Raw genomic sequence first — 23,717 nt, 5'->3', positions numbered from 1 at the left:
ACGGCAACCGTTTTTCGCCACCGCGGACGAGTGCATGGCTCGCTGCAGCGGAGAAGGTGACGAAGCCAATTGATTTTTTATAACTAACGATATTAAATACGATGATGCAAACGTCTGATCATGTGACTTTCATGTTCTCCCTGCAGGATCCTTCGAGGGTCGCGGCCAAACTCGCAGCCGCTGGACTGAAGGTGAGTTTACTGTCTGATAGAGAATCGTTCACAGAGTCTAACTGTGACCTCCACGATGTCTTACTGCAATGAGTCACTGATAGGGGAGTGACGATACACTCAGCTCACGAGATTGAGACGAGATTTTAACTCTATTTTTTGAAATTCACAAAAGTTTCTGCCCAGCAACAGGTTGCCAAGGACAGCAAAGGCTATACGATTTGAGAATCTGCTTGGAAAAAAATTCTCAAAATGCCCCAGAATTTGGCTTCTAACAAGATCCCGAACAATTGCAAACTGTGAGAAAACCATAACTCCTGTCCAAATAACGAAAAAACCGTAAGAGACACAGAAGCCGGGAGATTCTGACAGGGTTTATTTTATTTAGATATTCCTTAAAATGAGCGCGTAAGCTCAGTGCGAAGACAGAGTGAGATTCTTTTGAAAAAGAAAGACGATTACATTAGGGTCAATGGGGAGCGAGACAGGTATTGGAGCCGGTCTTTTAAATTCTGTGCAGACCCCGCCTGTCAACGTCACATTTTATGAATCCCAACACCTATGTCTACATTTTGACAAAAAATTATTTGTCTCCTTTTTACGGTTTGGCCGTGAGCTTGAGTTAAAAATAAAAATTAAGTTGATTTTTTAGTGCTTCTTGCACTCAAGCTAACTGATGCTTCCACTCTAACTTTGAATAAAAAGTGATTTCCACTCCTCGTTTGACTGCTCATAGTTTGAAACGTTTACATGTTATGTAAAAACAGTTTGGTGTTTTGGAGAGAGCACAAGTTTTCCTCCGTTTTAAAGTTTGAATCACATTTCTACGTGCAGGTATGAGAGAGCTAGGTGACTCCGAAAAAAGGTGAAATATTGTGGTTTAAAAAAAAATTCCCATTCATTTTCAATGGGAAATTTTCCCGGTATTTTGGGAATACCTTTGGGAAAAATTGGAATTTGAACAATCCAAATAATAGCACCTCTTTCCCGATCGAGACGCACGTTTTGATGTATATATTGTCAGGTTTTCTCAAAGATACGGGAGGAGTTACGCGCCGAATTATGGCGGAGGAATAAAAAAAATTAAAAATTCGCCCCAAGGCACTCCTTCTACAGCTTTACTGCTGTAGAGGGAGTGCCTCGGAGCTTAGCACCCGTGGCACTAATGAAAGAATATATGTAATTATGTGGAAACTAAGAAACATATAAGTTTTACTGAGTTTTACTTTTAACCGTCTGTTTTGACTGTTCCTTCTTTCCTCCCTTCCTTCTCTCTTTCTTTCCTTCCTTCTTTCCTCCCTCCATCCCGCTTTCTTCCTTGCTTCTGTCCTTCCTTCCTCCCTCCTTTCCTTCCTCCCTCCTTCCTTCTCTCTTTCTTTCCTCCCCCCACCTTCCTCCTTTCCTTCTTTCCTCTGTCCTTCTTTCCTTCCTTCCTTCCCCCTCCCTCCTACCTTCCTTCCTTTCCTTCCTCCCTTCCTTCTTTACTTTCCTTCCTTACCTCCTTCCTTCCTCCCTCTTTTCCTTCCTGTTTCCTTTCTCCCTTCCTTCCTTCCTTCCTCCCTCCCATCCTTCCTTCTTCCTTCCTTTCTTCCTTGACTCGAGGACAACAGGAGGGTTAAAGAAAGTTTGAATGAGTCGATGTGACATCAACCCTTGATTAAAGCAATATTTGGTGTTGGTGCTGTGAGGAGGGTCCGGGTCGGCTGGTCTCCTGTCTCCAGGGTCAAAGGTGACTCTGACCAGATGATGTTCTGAGCCCTACTGATGCTTTTACACTTTATATAACTTATATTATTGATCTTATTTTAATGATATATTTTAATGATTATTCCTTGCGTTCCCTCTGAAGCTGATAATCCCACACTGTCAGTTAAAAATGACCATGTTTGTTATTGTTATTATGACCATGTTTGTTATTGTTATTATTGTTTATTGTATTATGACATGAAATCACTTCCATTCAGAGACGAGTGTTGAAAATCATTAACAAGGAAATATGAACCATTCCTGCTGGCACAATGTTATTTATTGATTATTAACGTCTGTATTCATTGATATTCTGATTGTGAATGCTTTATTTAATAACCCAGAATATGATCAGGATGTTTATTAAACACTGAAAATAGTTTATTAGTCTAAATGTTTCAGGAATAATTGATATGATATAAAGTTTAATAAAAAAGTACATTTCTGATTCAAATCAAATGTGTTAAACACCATATTATCAGTGTGTTATGACTGTCCAACAGGTAGGAGGCAAAGTCATCATCATCAAGTCTGTAGAAAGGAAATAGAGTTACTGCTCCTCTCTATTCCTCACTGCTCCTCTCTGCTCCTCACTGCTCCTCACTGTTCCTCACTGCTCCTCTCTGCTTTTCACTGATCCTCTCTGCTCCTCACTGCTCCTCTCTGCTCCTCCTACAGAGCCACTGAACCAGACCAGACCGTAAACCCAGCATACAGAGGTTGAGTGAATGTGGTGTTGAAGGTGTGGAGGTGGATCAGTGAGTCAGAGGATAATCTGTAGAAGGACAGAGTGCCAGCAGGACAGTCCACATACACTGCTACTCTGTTAGAGACAGAGGAGGAGGAGGAGGAGGAGGAGGAGGAGGAGGAGGAGGAGGAGGAGGAGGAGGAGATGGGTGTTCTGCTGTTATTGTGACAGACAGAGTAACCATCATCAGAGCAGCTCAGACACCAGGAATGATCATTCCATCCAAACCAACAGTCATCACTGTCTCCTTTCCTGCTGATTCCTCTGTAACTCACTGATATATTAACTCTTCCTCTCCACTCGACCTCCCAGTAACAGCGACCAGTCAGATCATTTCTACACAGCAGCTGATCCCAGTAGTCAAATCTGTCTGGATGATCAGGATATGACTGATCCTCCTCCACACGTGTCACCTTCCTGTTGTTATCAGACAGTTTGAGGTTTCTGCTCATTGTGTTTGGATCCAGTTCCAGTTCACAGGCATCTGATGGAGAGAACGAGACACAATACAGCTGCAGTTTATCATCTGTTGATTTATTAACTACTTTACTGAAACCATAAAAAACTTAAACCATCTCCATGACAACTGAGACCCTCCATCACTGAAGAAGACCATGAGATGTGACTGAAAGCTTTGGACATACAGAGTAAGTGGACCTTTAGATGAGAATGTTTTTCAACATGACAGTGATATTCAGTAATATTCGTCTTTTTTCATCAAGCTTGGTGTAAAGTGAAGGTCTTTGCACATCAAGTCTGTTATTTTCAGTGGCGGCTGGTTAATGCGGGGCCGCCACCAAATATGTAGAGAAAGTCTTCTTAAACATATTAAATATAAATTAATTAGATAATGCTAAATATTTATGAAATAAAACGTATTAGCTTGTAAAATGCAGCTGTTAGTCTCTCAGCACCTGTCAGCATTCATTATAAATTGATTCCAATGAGAGTCAATGTAAATCCTTCACAAGCATGCAACCTGAAACTGCTCTCTGATTGGCTTCCTTCAGTTTTCCCAGACACGCCCACTTTTATTGGCAGCGAATTGTTGTTTTACATTTTTAATCTACTGTGATTGGACAATTCTGGCTGTCATTCACGCCCTCCCGTCAGCTGCTGTCACTCAAACTCCTGCTGACGGTAGTTTCAGGAGATGATGTTAAAGTGGAGCCGCAGAAATTAAAAGAGATTATTCCGTTATTTCTCTATAAAAACATAATTTTACAAGATTTTCACTAGAAGAGAAAAAGCAGCTTGGACCAAGCCGGTTTACAGCCCCAGCAGCAGCAGGTGATGGAGGAACGAGACTGTGATATATTACAGTAATGCAATATTCATTTGTTAGTGATCGGCCTAATAGACTTGCCGTACTTTTGAGTTGTTGTGCTGCGCATGCTCAGAAATGTACCTGAGACTAACACATGTTATGAGTGTTGTACATCACGCCCCGGCCTGCTAGTAAAGTTGTTAAACGTGTGCAGCTGCTTCGTTATTGAAATACACCACAGAGACCTAAAACATCTCTCTGAAAAATGCAAAGAGAAAGCTGCAGCCATCAATACAATAACATGAATATACGTTTTTTTAGCAGGTTTAGCATTGCTGAGCTCTGTCTGCAGCTGTTTGAACACATCTGGCCACATGTGGACCTCCTCTATGCCAAGCTCCAGAAGAGGAACATAGATTCAGTCCATATCAGTGGCTGCATCCAGCAGCTCCAACAGGACAAAACATCAGGTAGTAGCTGCATTCCTGTTATTAATATTGTAAAGGCTTAAAAGGACTTTATAAAAGACATAGAAATAAAGTGTAAAAGATTAAAATGCCGGATAAGGACTTCCGGTGGAGAGAGGAATGGAGTAGACGCATGCATCGCGCCCTCCCGCACTGACCTTAAAAAACCATAACTTTTTACAACCCAAATTTGACCCGACGCTTTACTAATAGTGAGTAATATCATTTATATGCTTAATGGCCTCCGGAACCAGGCCGGCGAAGTAAAAAGACACCAAACGAGACGACTCCTCCGCCGCGGCTAGCCAGATTAGCATGTCTGTTCTGACTAGTTTGCTAGAGGAACACCGCCAATCCATATCGGCAGCGTTGTCTGCTGAGCTCAGGTCAGCGTTTGCCTCTCTTGAAACTAAACTAGACACGGTACAGGCGAGTTTGGAGACCAATGCCAATTTAACTGAAGAACGTATCCAGGCTCTTGAAGTGTCATGCTCCACTTTGTCAGTGGCTTGTGCTAAGCTCAAAACCAAGAACATCGATTTGGGGGGACAAAGCCGACGTAACAACGTCGGGATTGTCGGCCTTCCAGAGTCGATAGAAGGCCCACGACCCACAACCTTTTTTTCCGAGGTGCTGATGGAGATATTCGGGGACCAAGTACTACAAACCCCACCAGAGCTAGACCGGGCCCACCGCAGCCTAGCTGCTAAACCGCGACAGGGAGACAGGCCCAGGTCTGTGATTGTATGCTTTCATCGTTACCAAACCAAAGAGCTGGTAGTCCGGGAGGCCCACAAACGGAGGAATGACCTGAAGTACTGCGACTCGCCAGTCCATATCTACGAGGATTACTGCCCCGACGTCTTAGAGCAGGGGTTCTCAACCTTTTGCAAGCTGGGCCCCCCCAAAGCTGGTTCAATGCAGTTGGGGCCCGCCCTCCTCCCGGCGCCACCCACTCAATCCCCCCCAACTACGCCACCTTGCATAGATAGATAGATAGATAGATAGATAGATAGATAGATAGATAGATAGATAGATAGATAGATAGCCCAAGGCTAGGCTATTATTGTTAGGCCCACACTATTATTATCATTATTATTTTTATTATTATTATCATCATCAGTAGTGGTAGGCTATTGTTATAATTCGCAGCAGCACCAGACTTCTAATGTGAGCTTGCAGGCATTATTATTATTACTATTATTATTATTACTATTATTATCAGTAGGCCTATTATCATTACTAGGCTATTGCTATAATTGGGAATTGGCACCAGACCTCTGATATAAAATGTATGCTTTATTATTTTTATTATTAGTAGTATTATTATTACTAGGCCTAATAGTAGGCATATCATCTGCATTTTTTTACAGAAGCTTGCAGGAAGGCGATGTTAATGTGAGACCTGAACCTGCTTTGCCTTGCAAAGATCCTGTATTCTTGGCGCAATGTTTGATAAACATAGCCTCAAATCATCCTCGATTTGTGCACGATTGTGGTATTTCGTTTTGAGTGCCGTCATTTTTGAGTCTGGACGCGGAGTGGTGTAGGTCTCCTCCCTGCTCTGACTGCAGTTGGGACTGCTGCGCGAGGCTACTGTGAACATGACCGCCTGTGAGTGCTTTGGGACGGGGGAGGGGCTCACGGCAGCACCCGCTACTCATTGAGGACAGTAACTGCAGTGTGATACGTGTTTTCATGTCAGAGTCTCCAAAACATCAGAAAACTCTCCAATAACACCAGAAAAAGTCGCTAGATTTGCCACTAGTCGCTTTTGAGAAAAAAAGTCGCTAAGAGTTGGCCACACTGCGTGTGTGTGTGGACGCTTATAGTAGCACTGACGTCGCGTCACAGGTTAAAAATACTACTCTCTGTTTTAATTGGTAGATTTGAAATGAAACTGTGTGGTTGATTTGTTTGTGTGTTATAATAGTCCAACCGCTTGCATTTCAACATGGGGGAATCTGCTGCATCTCTCTCTATCAGTGAGTCCATGATCTTTGGTGATTTTTTCCCTCTCTCGTCCTGTGCTCGCGCGCCCCCCCGGTTGAGAACCACTGTCTTAGAGCAACGGGCGGCCTACCGCGAAACAAAACCCTGTCTGGGCTTGTTGAACCGATTTTGTGTCTGATGCCCCTGTTTGTTTTGATTAACTATGCCACACGGCCCGTTTGGCCCTTGACTATACTATTAATTTTTATTAGGGGTAATTTCAGTTATACATTTAACAAAAAGACGCCTGTTACATTGCATTTGGAGTTTTGATGAATGTTTTTTTTGGGTTTCTTTCACCGTATGTTACATGAAGATGCAGCCTCTCTACCTATGTCTTTTGTTTTTATTCCTGGGACATAGCTCCCCCTACTGTTCTAAAGAGGTAGAGTAATGGGAAGACTTGCACTGTTCTTTCTTTTTCCTAAACACTTTTTCCACAGTGACTGTTGTGCTGCAACATTTATGCTCACATTTGAGTAGTTTTGTGTTAAGCCTAACAACTTGAGAGGCACTTAAACTTTTCTCTGTTGCCGTCTGATTGTCTGTGCTATAAGGGTTATATTTCGTCCTGCGGGAGGGATGAAGCTATGGGGATCAGTGAGTATATAAAAACTGGAAGCTTTATAGGGGTTTTATATGTGTTAATGGGTTGTTTTTGTTTTTTTTGTCACTATACATCTCCACTCAACAAAGGGTGAGTAATGTATAACACACTTACACCTCAAAACCAGGGCTGCAGGTTTGTGTCATGGAACGTTAGGGGAGTCAATGGGGCAATTAAGAAGGACAAGGTGATTTCACATTTGAGACAACTCAGAGGGGATATTTACTTCCTTCAGGAAACTCACCTTAAGACCTCTGAAATTTCACGTATTAAAAGACCTTAGATGAGTATTTCATTCTAAGTTTTCCGTGAAGGCGAGAGGGGCGGCCATTATTATCAATAAAAATGTAAAATTTGAACCTACGAAATCTATTGAAGACCCTAATGGGCGTTTTGTGGCTGTATCAGGAAGGCTGTTTGACATCCCAGTTATTTTAGTGAGTACCTACGCCCCTGTATGGGATGATGACAAATTTATTAACCATATTTTCTCTTTTGTCATTACCCCATCATAGGTGCCGATTTCAACCTTATTCAGGATCCTGTTCTAGATAGGTCCTCCTCTAGACCCCTCGCTTTGTATAACTCTGCTACCACATTGAAATCTTTTACAGACCAGCTCGGCCTAAGTGATCCTTGGAGATCCCATAATCCATCCATCAAAGCCTTTTCGTTTTTCTCCCACGTTCATTGAACATACTCAAGAATTGACTTTTTCTTTGTTGATAATAGGCTACTGCATTGGGTTAACACTAGCGAGTATCACAGTATAGTGATCTCAGACCATGCTCCTACATCGGTTGTCATAAATTTCCCAAACCGTAGCCCTCCACATACGCAATGGAAACTTTCCCACTTTTTACTGAATAATCTACGTTTAAAAAAATTCTTTCAGGAAGAAATAGCCAACTTCTTTCAGACAAACGACACCCAAGACATCTCGAGAGGCATTCTGTGGTAGACGTGTAAAACTTATCTGAGGATATCTCGTTTGCCTCTCGACAGAAAAAGGCGGACACGGAGAGGATGGTCTGGCTCTCGGATCAACTACTGAAAATTGACCCACAATATGCTGCCGCCCCCACTCCCATTCTCTATGACCAACTTCTTAAATTTCAGGCCAAGTTTGACCTTTTGTCAACATCCAAGGTGGAAACTAAATTGTTAATAACGAAGCAATGTTATTTTGAAATGGGAGATAAGGCGGGCAAATTACTCGCCCATCAAGCTAGAACCGCAGCTCTCTCAAGATTGAGCCCCAGGATAAAATTGCCATCAGGGGCAGTGGTCACCGACCCCAAACTAGTAAATGATGGGTTTTTAAATTTCTATTCAGTACTCAACTGAAATTTGGAAGAACCACAACCTGGGGGACAGGTTTGAACATTTCCTGAGGATGCACTGAGCAACACCTTGAAGGCCGACCCGATGCTCAATGGAAGCAAGCTCTTCAGATTTTAGTCTCATCTACAGCAGGACGAGTTTAGAGCCTGTTGTGGTGCAGTGGATCTATTCCAGTTGTTTATGGAGAGAACAATGTTGAAGAAGTCTTCTCAGAGACTGTCACTTTCCTAAAGATCCTCATCACCCATGACCATTAGGCACCATTAAAATGTGTTGTGTTGTTTTTAGATTGGCTTTCCTTTCTTTCTTTTTTTTAATTTTTTTGCTGCGGTATGAAGTGGTGCTACGGTTTGTTTGACAATAACCCTAGGATCCCCCCTCCACCAAAAAAAATGTCACCAGCCACCACTGATTATTTTCATCTCAAACTGTCGTCTGTTACAAACACATTTTTGTCCAAATGGGAGGGACATTTTGGAGCAGGTAGCGCCACCATGTGGACATTTATAAAACATTTCTCTTTTAACTCCTGAACTGTGACGAACAGAAGGAAATTTCTGTTTCATGGATTCATTGGTTCAAGATAAATGTCAGTTTAGGCCACGCCCATTTCTGCCAAAACACATTTTCCATCAATTTGAACTTTTTTCACTTCTATTACATATTTCATCCAGTTTTTCTCAAAGTTCTCATGAATCAAACTGAAAACACACTCACACTTCATCACACCAGGTTTCAGTCTCTGCAGTCCACCATGGTCCATCCTGGAGGAAGAGACAAAGTCAGCTTCATACACCTTCACTCATATCCACCATTAAACATGAACCAGAGTCCCTCAGTTAATCAGAGTCAGACCTGAGAGTGTCCATCTGTCCATACCTGAGTAATCCACCTGTTTGTCCATACCTGAGAGTGTCCACCTGTCTGTCCATACCTGAGAGTGTCCACCTGTCTGTCCATACCTGAGAGTGTCCACCTGTCTGTCCATACCTGAGAGTGTCCAGTCTCCAGTGTGGATCCTTCAGTCCAGCAGACAGAAGCTTCTCTCCTGAGTCTCCTGGATGATTGTAGCTGAGGTCCAGCTCTCTCAGATGGGAGGGGTTGGAGCTCAGAGCTGAGGCCAGAGAAGCACAGCCTTCCTCTGTGATCAGACATCCTGACAGACTGAACACACACAACACTTCATCTAATGAGATAAACAGTATTTTGTCTTTCAGGCCTTTATGTTCACACTCAGCGCCCCCTGCTGTATGTTGGTGTCATGCAGATACATTCAGTGTTTAAACATTTTTATATATAAACATATGTTTATTGAGTTTTTTAACAAATCACATCACAGTACATTCTAACAAAGCATAAAATAGTCAACTTAAAGCAAAGCAAAAAACCCCACCCCAAAAACAAAACACAAAAAGGGTAACAACATAACAACAACATAAATGGGATATTAAAATAGCTTAGCATTATATAGTTAACATGAAACACATCATTACATCGTTACATCGGCATTCCTTGTGAATAGATCACCTTAAACATTCCAGAGTTTCCCCCAGTTCACAGTTCTCCAAGAATGAAAGAAAGGGGTTCCAGATCTCATGAAATTTGGCTGATTTCTTTTTCATTGTGTATGTTAATTTTTCTAGGACAAGGCATGCTGATAGCTCTCTCAGCCAATGACCAACGGAAGGGCTTTTAACATCCTTACAGCAAAAAGATATAAAGCGTCTAGCCTGTACTAGACATAAGTCAGTTATTTTCTTCTCTTTGCTGTTTAGTGTACAGTCCTCTGGGTACAAATTAAGAATGCAAAGTTCAGGGCGATCAGGGACTGGGTTCAAGGTCATATGTACACGTGTATTACATTCAACACCCTTCTGACGTTATGGAAGGCCTGACAGTTTTTCACAAACCCATTCTGATCTGGATTGATCACAGTTGGAAACACTGGTTCCAATCTTCTAGCCATGACCTTAGCAATAATCTTAGCGTCAGTGTTAAGCAAAGCAATAAGTTTATATGACGTGCATTGGTAGGTGACTAGGTTTCAAGATGAGTGTTATCAGCGCACTCCTCAGGGAATCTGGGAGACGACCCTGTTGAAAGGCCTCTTCATACATTGCTAAGAGAGGTCCTATAAGTTTATCTTTAAATGTCTTGTAAATGTCTCAGTTTCTTAAGACGCCAGGCTAACAATTTCCCTGGTTTTTCACCTTGATCATAGTAACTCTGTTTATGCTGGTTCAGACTATTTTCTGTTTTTGATGTAGACAGCTCTTCATATTGGGTTCTAAGCATCATTAATTCTTGTTTTATTTTTGTCATCCAAAAAGGCCTCTCTCTCCAGTTGTCATTTTCAACTTGAGTTTGTTTGTTTTTGAACTGGTATAAGATATTATCATGCCTCTGATGTACGCCTTAAAGGCCTCCCACCTGGTAATAGCAGAAGTCTCATCTGTATTTATGTTGAAAAATGTCTCTATTTGTGCCTCTAAGAAAAGCACGAAATTTGAATCGGAAAGTCATCTGGGATGAAATCTACATCTAGGGGTGGCTTTAACCAGCCCTTTAGCTTTATATACAAGTGAGGTAGGAGAGTGGTCTGATAGTAATATACTGTTGTAGTTACAATCCATCACAGAGAGGAACATGGAGCTTGAAATAAGAAAATTAATCTATGCGTGAGTATGATTTAAAACGGGGAGAGTAACAGGAAAAGTCTAATTTATCAGGGTTTAATCTCCTCCAGGGGTCACACAAGTTCAAATCATTCATATACTGTAACAGTTTTTTCCTACTCTGCACATGAGAAGAGTCCACCCCAGATGAACGGTCCAATTTAGGATCTAAAGTGCAGTTGAAGTCACCTGCTATAAGAGCTTTCCCTGGGAGAGGAGCTATTAATAAAAATAAATTTTTCATTTTCGTTTGGGGCATATACATTAATCAGGTTAATCGTTTCATTTATTAATGTGCCTTGGACAATCAGGTATCTACCCCCTATATCACGGACAGCGGCGTAGGAACGTTTCTGACATTGGGGGGCTTTTTCATTGGTCATTTAAGTGTGTCTGATTAGCGGTTAATTTGCATACAGAGGTCTATAAAAGCTTCACGCACACAAAAAGTTTCATTTCCGACAGCATTCAGAAGAATGAAATGTGGATGGGACACTTTAAGGGTGGGGTCTGGGGTTCCTCCCCCAGAACAGTTTTAACAGAGTAGATGTCATTTCCTGTATTCTGGTGCCTTTTAACGGGTGTTTTGACACTTTGATCTGACTATACTGTGAGAAAAATGATGGGTACATTTTATAATTACATCAAGAGGAAGTGTTTGGCCCCAGATCACATGTTAGATGTTATTAAAAAGCTTAAAGTATAGACATGTATGAATCTATATGTCACAGCTGTGACATATAGATTAATTTAATCACTGAAGCCATATACAGGTTAGATAGTCATTTGCAAATTCCAATTTTTTTGGTGGTCTATGCCTTTACAAATAAATGACAATGATGCTCTCCTGACTCTATTTGTCATACAGGACACACTGACTGAAATGTTTAACATTCAATAATCCCATTGACAAATTATTTTAAACTGTTAAATCCTTTTCATCACTCACCACAGCAAAGGATCTCTGCACTGTCCCTGCATCCTGCTCCTGTATCTGACTCACTCTCATACACCTAGATGTCAGGAGAGGAGGAGTGATCATTATTTAGTGAGCAGTATCTATTCTTTCACTTTATAATCAGAACAAATTATACTAAATATAAATACTGAATGTAAATACAACTGACTGTAAAGCACCAGTCTATGAAACTGGAAATTTACCCAAAGCCCTCAGCAGCAGATGAAAGATTGCTCCTCAAAAAGTAGAATATTTGTCAGTTTTATTAGCCAGTTTATAAACGAGGCAACCAGGCTTTTATTAGTCAGCTACTGTCCATAAGAGACTCAGGTGACCAGTGATGACTTATTTTACTCTTCTTTATGTCCAAACATGAAACCAAGAGCCTGTCAGCCAAAAACAGACCAGTCCTCTACAGCAGCGGTTCTCAAACTGGGGTCCCCGGACCACCGGGGGTCCGTGAGCCATAGCTTGGGGGTCCGCGAAATAATTTGCAATAAATTATTAAAGTACGGAGCCCGTAAAGGATCATGCAATATCTTTTTAATGTTGACGGAATCGAGCGCACGTTTTATTAACTTGTTCACACGATTTGATAAAACGTGAGCACATTTAATTAACTCGTGCTAACGTTTTATTAACTTGTGTGCACGTTTTATTAACTCATGTGCACGTTTTATTAACTTGTGTGCACGTTTTATTAACTCATGTACACGTTTTATTGAATTGTGGCCACAATATAGCTATAACGTGGCCACGAAATACTAATACGTGGCCACGAAATACTAATTTGTGGCCACGAAATAGGTATAACGTGCGCACGAAATACTAATTCATAATATTAATATCATTCCTGGACAGCTGGGTAAGCAAATCGAGCGCACCTTCTCTAGATCCTGCAATAGTCTACGTCCGGACCAAATTCTGTTCACAGTTTCAGCTTGAAATCATCTTAAAAACTGCTTTGTCCCTGATCATCTCCTTTGAAAGTAGCATCATGAGTGTCAGACTCTCAGCTGAGGGAACACATAGGTTATATGAACCGCAGCGTTTAATGATGCAGTTACAATAACGCTCACTGTGTGTATCACGTTGCCAAGGGAACCTATCAGCCTATCAGTGATCAGAATCTAGTTTGTATTGATTTGCAGGTTGTTGTTGTTGCACTGACTGAACTACTGAATGTGTCTGTAGTGTTCTCTGGACATTTGTCCTTCAATAAAATCACAGAAGATTAAAAGTTCACTAAATTATTGATCAGTCTGACAAAATGTGCTATAATTCCTTTAAACCATGATGTTATCACTTTGATGATATTTTATGCTTGGTCCTGATTTGCTGAAGTCCGTTTTACACTGCTATATTACAGCTAATAGAACACTGATTAGACAATTGCGCAATCCTTTATTACCACAGATAATATCTGATCAATAAAAATCATTCCACTTTGATTTGCCAAATACTAAATTGATTTCATAGGACAGTGTGCTTGAGCATAATGTTTAAATCAGCTGCATCAAGTTTAAAGTTTCAGAGCTCTACAATGTGCAGCTGTCACCAGAAATACGGGAGGCATTGGGAGTGCACCGAGCACCCAGGAATGATATTAATATTATTAATTAGTATTTTGTGCGCCACGAAATAAGTAGGCTATAACGTGCGCACAAATTAGTATTTCGTGCGCACGTTATAGCTATATTGTGGCCACAATTTAATTTTTTTTTCTTTTTACCATGATCCTTTACGGGCTCCGTATTAAAGTTATCATTAAAAATTGTAGACAGTACACATGGGAACCACTGCGCCAATAAAACAAACATACTGATCCAATTACTCCCACTTACGTTAGCTTTGGGCCAATAAAAACTGTCATATGATTGAATCACGTAAATCTGACACACGTCACTTGCTCGCATCACTTTGCTCAGGACGCACCTAGCGTACAGCTCCTGCTGCTGATTAGCAAGCTAGTGGCGATGGATAAATATTTAAGACCGTCCACTTCATCAAGTGATGCTAAGCCCAAACCAGCTAAACTGAAAAAAATATGACAACAGTTATCTGGAGCTTGGTTTTATTGAGAACAGCGACGGAAGACCAAAATGTGTCGTGTGTCTTCAGGTGCTAGCAAATGAAGCCATGAAGCCCGCCAAGCTAAAGCGGCATCTGATTACAAAACACCCGGAGTTCAAGGACAAAACTAAAGATTTTTTCCAGCGAAAGAGTGAGGAATACATGCGTCAGAAAACACAACTGGTGAACCTGGTCACAACTTCACAAAAAGCACTGAAGGCTTCTTATTTGGTGGCTCAACGGATTGCAAAAAGTAAGAAGCCACACTCAATTGGACAAGAACTTGTTCTTCCAGCGGCAGTTGAAACTGAAAGTTGTACCACTTTCAAATGACACTGTGAGAAGGAGAATTGAAGAACTATCGGCTGACATTCAGTCACAGCTACTGGATAGACTGCGTTCATGTGAGCAATTTTCTATTCAGCTGGACGAATCAACAGACATTTCCAGTGCAGCTCAATTGATTGTTTTGGTGCGCTATCCCTGGGAAGGAGACATTTTGGAGGACTTTCTGTTCTGCAAGGAGGTGCCAGGCAGGACAACAGGTGAGGAAATCTTTGCCGGGATATGGGTGCTGGACATGACGCACTGCTATATCACTGTGAGGTGCGATGGCTCTCTCGTGGTATGAAATACAGAGAAATGACAGAGTTTATGAGAGAGGAAAAACCCAACATCGCACAGTTTTTCACAGACCCGGAGAGTATTGCCAAGTTGGCATATCTTGCTGACATATTCAACATACTTAATAGCCTCAACCTTTCCATCCAATGAGGCCACACATCCATCCTTGAAGTCAGCGACAAAATCACTGCCTTCATGAAGAAAACAGACCTATGGAGAAGGAGGATACAAGACAGAATAACAGACAACTGACTGAGTTTCTCCACACAAACAACTTGTCTGTGGCCACAGTGAGGAAAGTCGCCACTTCACACCTCACATCACTGAGCGAGCACTTCAGCTCATACTTCTCCGATGTGAACACTGATGCCTGGGACTGGGTGCGCGATCCCTTTGCACCGGCTACAACAGCAAATGGTCTGACGGGTAAGGCAGAAGAGCAGCTGTTGGAGTTATCCTGTGATAGGACACTGAAGGTCCGATTCCAGCAGGTTAATCTTTCAAGCTTCTGGCCCTCCCTCTCACATGAGTATCCCGAACTCACTGCTGAGGCCATGCAAATATTGCTCCCCTTTCCTACAACGTACCTCTGTGAATCATCATTCTCCACTTTGACTGCAATGAAGAATAAGTACAGGGCTCGTTTACAAGTGGAGGATGATCTTAGAGTCTGTTTGTCAACAATCACTTCAAGAATAGAGAAACGGTGTTGTGAGAGACAGGCTCATCCTTCTCACTAATTTATTGAGTTATTGATGTGAGTGATGTGTGAATTGATATTTGTGTGATAAGACTTTGATAGTCTAATGCAAATATTAATGACTAGGCTTAATTGCTAAGACTGTTATGATGTTGTTCAGTTTTCTGCCATTAATTTGAATAAGGGGCAATAAGTTCATTAAGTTGTGTAAGCTTTTAACTGGTTTTAAAATGAACTGGGTTCATTTGGACTTTGCCAGTTCATTTTCTGAAAGCTACTTGAAAATTATAAATGCTGTGAGGTCAAAATGTAATTTGAATAAAAATGTGTTAAAACGTATAGAAATTGTATTAACAATTATTTATTCAAATGTATTTGTTTAATTTAATTTCTGTGAAACTTGCCTTAAGTATTTAGGTTGAAAAGTTTAAAATATAAATAATTCCTATGCCATCTATGAGTACAAATGGCAGTAAACATATGTTTTAATCGGTGTGAGGATTATTAGGGGGTCCTTCGAAAATGTTCTGCCCTGTAATGGGTCCTTGGCCTCAAAAACTTTGAGAACCCCTGCTCTACAGTAACTAAACCAGACCAGTCCTCTCTACAGTAACTATCAAATAAAAACTAACCACTCTCCTCATCTTTTCACTATTTTAATAACGTCGCAGTAGCGCTTCTTAACAGTTGGCTAACAGTCTGTGTAGAGACTTTGTCACAGAAACATAAAGGCGACAAAATACTAATATTTAGTTTCAGTAAGTTAACAATATCCTGAACATGTAGTTGTGATGTTGTCCATGTCAAAAGGTACAGATCTATGAATCAGGATCATCACACCTCGGGTGTGTGACAGGTAAGAATCTGAGATTACAGTACTTGACCTGGCCATCTCCTCCTTATTTTTATCACTTCATCTGACAATAGGTAGGTTTCTTGGAGAAGTATAACTGATGATGATAAGTTGTTTGAGCCTATTAATTACTTGCTTTGTTTTAGCCAACTTGACCAAGCCTCTAATATTCCAGGACGTGAACATTAAATTAGCATTAGAAGTCATATAATACAAAATCAAAAATAAGAAATAAAAGCCATACCATAGTTGTAATGAAAATAAGCACAGATGCATCCGTAAATTGTAATCGTCAAGTAATTAGATCGTATGTCGTTATCCCACTCTTCAAAATAAAATGTACATTTTTAACATTTATAGCCCCTAAATTAATCCCTTCACTATCTCCCCAAACGAGCCAGCGTACATTCCCTGGTAACATTAGGAGCAAACTAGATGCTCAACTGATCCACTAATAACGGGGAGCAGATAAGAGCTGGAGAGTAACAAAGGGAACATGCAAACCCTCCGCTTACAATCGGCTTAATGCAATAAGCGAACAAATTAAATACATACATGTGGGTATCTGTTTTGTATGTGATTTTAAAACCACGTCTGTAAACAGTACTGTAAAGTATGACCTAACCAAAAAGAGAGTCGGGACATAGCCCATTGTTACAAATTAAACACTTAACACCAGCAGCTGTGAAAAGGCCATTACAACTTGTAAGAAACAGACAGTACCTTTCCTCAGTAGATGAAAAGCAAAGTTCAAGTTGAATGTTCACATCATCTGCTGGCGCTAAAAAGTTCAGTGACTGACAGTGGTCATCCTGGTGTAATCTCTCACGTCAGGGCCAGTCGGCTAGGTTTTCAGTTTGTTAATGAATGTTTCCACACCCGCAGGGTCGGCGAACACGTGAGGTTTCTCTTTGTGGAGCAGCCTGAGTTTAGCAGGGTACACGAAGCTGTAGTCAATCTTCAGGTCACGTAGACGTTGTTTAACATAATTAAAACGCTTCCTTTGCTTGTTAAGTTCGGTCAAAAACAAAACATGACATGGTGGTCTTCAAAAAAGATCTTGCCTTTCTTTCTGGCTGCCTGCATGACTCGGATGTTGTCTTGAAAATTTAAGAACTTCAAAATCATGACTCGTGGTGTAGTGGATTGTGGCGCCAGGATGTCGGGCAACCACTTTTCCAGAAAAGCAGTTGCATTGCCTTTTTCAACTTTCTCTGGGAGATTCACCAGTCTAAGATTGGAACGGCGGTTCCTGTTTTCGTGATTGTCTATTTTGGAGGCAAGCTCACACACCTGTTTATCCAGTGCCGCGACTTTGGTTTTCTCACCGGCAAGAGCATCCTCCATGTCACCGATCCGGTCCTCTGCTTGCCCCAGTCTCCCTGAAAAGTCTTTGATGTCCGACTTAATCCCACTTATTACAGTTAGAACTCTGTCAAATTTGGAGCCAAAGTCGTTTTTCAGAGCGGCAATTGCTTCCAAAATCCCTGCTGCTCTCGGAGCTTGCACATCAATAGTTAGCATGCTAGCATCTTCCCCTGTTTCATCGAGTCGGTCTGTCTTGTTCTGAGCCTTTTTCTGGTTGCCCGAGGCGGTGGATGGTCTGGATGACATATCTTGGTGACGGATACCCTTAACTTTAGTTTAGAAAATATATGTGTTCGCTTTTAACACAGGATAATTTCAATTTAGCCAATATTGACGGAGAGAGTACAGCTGTGATCGCTCAGCTCCGCGCCATAACCGTGTTTAAACATTTAATTGGCAAATGTAAAGAAAATCAGAAACATTTCCTGAGCAGCAGATCTGCTTTTTATGTTCACCTGCATGTAGAGAACATGACAGAAACATAAATCCTGACTCACATGTTGGTGTGGAAGGAGTTTTACTTACTGTATACTTGATGTTACATCACTTCAGCTCAGACAGTACACTAAATCTTTTTATCATAAACTCTTCATGTAAACTAGAAACTGAGGAGAAGCCAAAATATTACTTTATATACACAGTAATAAAACTGACCTGAGAGTTTCCAGTCCACAGTTTGGACTCTCCAGTCCAGCAGAAAGCTGCTTCACTCCTGAATCCTGCAGCTCGTTGTGACTCAGGTCCAGATCTCTCAGACTAGAGGACTGGGAGCTGAGAACTGAGGACAGAGCTGCACAGCTTCTCTCTGAGAGGTTACAGCCACTCAACCTGGAGAAGAATCAGCAGAACAAAAGAATTGCAAACATTACTTTTCTCATTGAGCAAAGATGAAACTACATGAATCTGGATAGTTCTGTGTGCACCTACAGAGCTTTGTTGGAGGCTTTGGCCACTGGCAGCAGCCTCAGAAGAGCCTCCTCTGAAGCAGAGTATTTCTTCAGGTCAAACACGTCCAGATCTTTTTCTGATGACAGTAAGATGAAGACCAGAGCTGACCACTGAGCAGGAGACAGTTTATCTGTGGAGAGACTTCCTGATCTCAGGTACTGTTGGATCTCCTCCTCTAAAGAACGATCATTCAGTTCATTCAGACAGTGGAACAGATTGATGCTTCTCTCTGCAGACAGATTCTCACTGATCTTCTTCTTGATGTACTTGACTGTTTTCTGATTGGTCTGTGAGCTACTTCCTGTCTGTCTCAGCAGACCTCGTAGGAGAATCTGATTGGTCTGCAGTGAAAGACCCAGGAGGAAGCGGAGGAACAAGTCCAGGTGTCCATTTGGACTCTTTAAGGCCTTGTCCACAGCACTTTGGTAGAAACGTATTGGTTCAGGTTTGTCTTTAAAGACTTTAGACCACCAGGATGTTGTTTGTTCTTCTTCCAGCAGATTGACACCAGACTTGATGAATGTCAGATGGACATGAAGAGCAGCCAGAAACTCCTGAAGGCTCAGATGGACGAAGCAGAACACCTTGTCCTGGTACAGCCCTCTCTCCTCTTTAAAGACCTGTGTGAACACTCCTGAGTACACTGAGGCTGCTCTGATATCGATGCCACACTCTGTCAGGTCTGATTCATAGAAGATCAGGTTGCCTTTCTGCAGCTGCTCAAAAGCCAGTTTTCCCAGAGACTCAGTCATCTTCTTGCTCTCTGGACTCCAGTGTGGATCTGTCTCAGCTCCTCCATCATACTTGACGTTCTTCAGTTTGGACTGAAGCACCAGGAAGTGGATGTACATCTCAGTCAGGGTCTTGGGCAGCTCTCCTCCCTCTATGCTTTTCAACACATCCTCCAGAACTGTAGCAGTGATCCAGCAGAAGACTGGGATGTGGCACATGATGTGGAGGCTTCGTGATGTCTTGATGTGTGAGATGATGGAGCTGGCCTGCTCCTCTTCTCTGGATCTCTTCCTGAAGTACTCCTCCTTCTGTGGGTCAGTGAACCCTCTGATCTCTGTCACCATGCTGACACACTCAGGAGGGATCTGATTGGCTGCTGCAGGTCGTGTGGTTATCCAGAGGCGAGCAGAGGGAAGCAGTTTCCCCCTGATGAGGTTTGTCAGCAGCACATCCACTGAGGTGGACTCTGTAACATCAGTCAGGATCTCATTGTTGTGGAAGTCCAGAGGAAGTCGACACTCATCCAGACCGTCAAAGATGAACACAACCTGGAACTCTTCAAACCTGCAGATTCCTGCTTCCTTGGTTTCAGTAAAGAAGTGATGAACAAGTTCCACCAAGCTGTACTTTTTCTCTTTCAGCACATTCAGCTCTCTGAAAGTGAATGGAAATGTGAAGTGTATGTCCTGGTTGGCTTTGTCTTCAGCCCAGTCCAGAGTGAACTTCTGTGTTAAGACTGTTTTCCCAATGCCAGCCACTCCCTTTGTCATCACTGTTCTGACTGGTTCATCTCTTCCAGGTGAGGCTTTAAAGATGTCTTCTTGTCTGATTGTTGTTTCTGGTCTGTCTGGTTTCCTGGATGCTGTTTCAATCTGTCTGATCTCATGTTCATCATTGACTTCTGCAGTGCCTCCTTCTGTGATGTAGAGCGGTGTGTAGATCTGATTCAGAAGGGTTGGGTTTCCTGCTTTAGCGATCCCCTCAAACAGACACTGGAACTTCTTCTCCAGGTTAGACTTGAGTTTACGTCGACACTTTGCAGCACGAGCTCCTGAATGAACAAACAACAAATGAAATCAGTGATTGGATCCTACAGAAAGTCTAGACATCTGAACATGTAAGAGTGTCTGTGTAGTTTTTCCTCCTCCATCAGTTTTAATCAGCTCATCAGTGGAGGACAAACAGCCTCTGATCTGATGCAGATGTGTGCAGCATATTTACAGCAGAGTTTGAAATATAAACCTCTCCCATGTTGCCTCCATTTCCTCTCCATCATGTTTAATCTGTTAAAATCCTCTTACTGCTCTGCAGAAGCTCAGCCAGCTCCTCCTGCTTCATACTCCTCAGGAAGTGCAGTGTGATCTTCAGAAATGCCTCTCTGCTGCTCCTCCTCTGCGTTTCCTCCTCACCGTCCAACACCTCCTCATCCTCACTCTGACTCTCTAAGCAATCTGGGTCATCTGGACTCAGACCCCTCTGGACTCTCTTCAGCTCGTTCTTCACAAAAGTGACGATGTTCTCCTCCAGCAGCTGGAACAGAAAGATAAAGTGAACATTTCATTTAAACTGGTAGATCAAAAACATGTGATTCATGTGTCAGTCTGAAGGCCTGCTGGTCTAAACAGAGCAGCATGGACACTGTTAGGACCTGAATGCTACTTTAGTATTTCATCTGTCGTTGATGGAGTTAATAGTAAAAGGTGTGTTTGTACATGTACACACCATAAATATGGAGTCCAGCTGTGTTTGATGCTGCTGTGCAGACTGATCACTGGGAACCTCTGAGCTCTGCTGCTGAACTCTGTGGACAAAACATCACGTTTAAGGACATTTAATGACTCAAATCTGCACTCAGCTTATTAAAGATGTTCTGTCATGATGACTAAATGAACTCCTGTAAATGCTGCTCTGATTACTGGATGTTAAATTCTTACCTTCCATCAGCAGGTTGTCCACCTTTAAATTTAATACCACGATACATAGACCGGTCACTCTTCATGGACACACAGCTGGGTTCAGGAGAGTCTGCTCTCTGCTGCTGCATCCTGATACAATCAAACAACAAATCAAAGAGTTTAAAAAGATGAATTTTGAGCAGACTGTTGGCAGCTGAAGTTTTAGAAGCAGAAAGAAAATCAGTAAGAAGACAGTGGATGAGAAACGTTCTCCTGTTCATCAAAATGTCATCTGATGAAAGATGCTGTCTCATCTTAGTCGATTAGTTGACTAATCAGTGGTTGAGCTCTTTGTTAACTCACAAAGTTAGTAGTTCATTCTGAGTTATTGTGACTTATTATTCAGTAGTTGAGTGTCAGATGTGACAGTGAATGTGAATAATGATGGTGGAGTGATGTGAGTGGAGAACAGTGATGGACAGTTAGAGATCCTCATCTCACCTCTGAGCTTTGGTCTGGCTGTCATGTTCCCCACACAGAGAGCTTTTAGAGGGAGGGACTCCCTCCTCTCTGTCCTCACACTGATCCATAGCAGAGAAACACCTTCACACAAACACAACAACATGCTCATTCATTACAACCAGCTGCACATCACACAGGTCTGCACTGCTGTCTAACATCCTGTCATTATTCATTCCACCACCAGATGGAGCCAAAGTAACAAACTATTTAAAGACTTTCACTGAGCTTTAATGTTTAATAACTTACTTTCTGAATGTTCCACTGACTTTTCATTTGCCTGATTAAATAACTGAATATCATGAATGAAAAGATGTTTTCAACAGTATTTCTGTCACCTTCTTTTAACACATTTCATAGTATATTATTATATGGCTTTTATTACCTGTTCATCACTAACCGTCCCACCTGTGAAACAAACTCTTTCTGTTGTAACTGTGGATTAGTTATTATAACAACTGTCATAATGTTCATCAGGTTCAAGATGATGGACGTAATAACTTCACTCCCCTTTTCTACCATCAGATTGGAGTCACACAGACCACTGTCATAAATTAAAAGTACATTCCTAAGTGAGGATTAGTGTTAAAACTCCTACAAAACTTCTTGGTATATAGCCAATTGTAACACACGTGTAGCTGCCACAGCATCAGTAATGCTCAGAACATCCTCCTCAGTTCCTCCTCTGTGTGTCTTGAAGCAACACAGAGCATGAAAATTGGTGTTAAAACTTGTACTTCTTGGTCAATAGTTTGGTTTAAACACAATACCAATTACTTATATCAGTATCAGTTACCTAAAGAAAACCTCCATTATCACAGTCATTACAGCCATCACAGATAAATGTGTATTTGAAGAACTGTCATTATACTTTCTCCTTTTATAAACACAAATGTTGGTATAAGAATGTTACTTAATGTGAGAAAGTGTTACACTGATGTTATGTTTACATTATGATGAAAATCTATTATCTATCACGGAATAAGTAGAATAACAATGTGATCATGCTTGATCATAGTAATTATTTTCAGGTTTTAATGAATCAAGCTGAAGTCATATCAATGCCAGAATGATACATCCTGTGTTCTGTGTTACTATGTTATATTATGCATTTTATAATCAGGATTAAATCCTCAAAGTAGTCATAATGAATCTGGTTGGCTGACACACAATCCCTCCCCAGGGACAAAAACCAGCTGCACCGAAACTGGCTTTTGTTTTTTTCAGGTTTTGCTCTGCTCATCTTCTCTTTTTTCTTCACCACACACATTCTTACTTTTGTCACCTTATCTTATTCTTTAATCTTTAATTATTCTTTATCTTAGTTTTCTTAAGTTTTTTGTAATCTTGTCATTTTTGTCAGCAAACGTACAGAGTAAAGGCTTTTAAAGTAAACACGTCATTACGTTTTGCATTCAGCCTGTTTTTGAGATTTTTGAGTATTTTGACGTGTGGCCAGCGCTGAGATCTCGTTAGAAAAGTTATTTAACAGAGAAATAGTTAAATTGGACTTTTTCCTCCATCTGTCAACATATGAGAGCTTTTGGACATATAAACTCTGTTAACCCTACGACTCATCATAACAGAGAGGAACAAAGTCTGAAGGCAGAAACCAGCGGACCAGGCAGTCTGACAGAAGGCCAGCCGACCCGGATCATCCTCACAGCACCGGACCTGCAGCGCTCTCTGAGATCTTCCACTTGGCCTGCGTACGTGTGGTTCTGAAGGACGGACAGCTGAGGCCCTCCACTGATGAAAGAAGGATCCAAATATTTTTTTGTGTGTCTATTCTTTGAAGTGATACAGGGATCTATTGAACCGTAGAGCCACGAATTCAGAAATTTGACTTTTGAGTTTGACTTATCAAAATGTATTGATTTATTAATTGGTTAATCAAATAACCAATTAAGTAAGTACAATCTTTATTTCTTCCTAAACAAGGAGGTGGTGCCCTGATAACGAGAGCTTATAAAGTTAAACATCAAAAATTGCTACAATATCATACATGTATATATCTGGTCAATCACAACA

General features: G+C 41.4%; 1 protein-coding gene across 1 annotated transcript; it reads right to left on the bottom strand.

The window, feature by feature from the left end:
• Positions 1-2,407: 2,407 nt before the first annotated feature.
• Positions 2,408-21,907, bottom strand: LOC133979966 (NLR family CARD domain-containing protein 3-like). Its single transcript, XM_062418518.1, has 9 exons — positions 21,669-21,907; positions 21,207-21,317; positions 20,995-21,073; positions 20,574-20,802; positions 18,520-20,323; positions 18,247-18,420; positions 9,332-9,505; positions 9,059-9,105; positions 2,408-3,148 (listed from the first exon to the last, which is right to left on the bottom strand). Exons 1-9 carry the CDS (start codon positions 21,755-21,757, stop codon positions 2,589-2,591), a joined length of 3,267 nt encoding a protein of 1,088 aa, XP_062274502.1. The 5' UTR covers positions 21,758-21,907; the 3' UTR covers positions 2,408-2,588.
• Between the last annotated feature and the right edge of the window lie 1,810 nt (positions 21,908-23,717).

This window comes from Scomber scombrus, chromosome 5 (assembly GCF_963691925.1).
Source record: "Scomber scombrus chromosome 5, fScoSco1.1, whole genome shotgun sequence".
In the NCBI taxonomy this organism is placed as follows: domain Eukaryota; kingdom Metazoa; phylum Chordata; class Actinopteri; order Scombriformes; family Scombridae; genus Scomber; species Scomber scombrus.
This window is presented reverse-complemented; position numbering and strand designations above follow the sequence as displayed.

What these genes read in the sequence shown, in the direction of transcription:
- LOC133979966 (XM_062418518.1), bottom strand. Translation starts at nt 21,757, where the DNA reads ATGGATCAGTGTGAGGACAGAGAGGAGGGAGTCCCTCCCTCTAAAAGC. An exon ending in GGACAACCTGCTGATGGAAG is followed by an intron (nt 21,074 to 21,206) that starts GTAAGAATTTAA and finishes TTTTGTCCACAG; the next exon opens with AGTTCAGCAGCAGAGCTCAG. An exon ending in GGCTGAGCTTCTGCAGAGCA is followed by an intron (nt 20,324 to 20,573) that starts GTAAGAGGATTT and finishes TTGTTCATTCAG; the next exon opens with GAGCTCGTGCTGCAAAGTGT.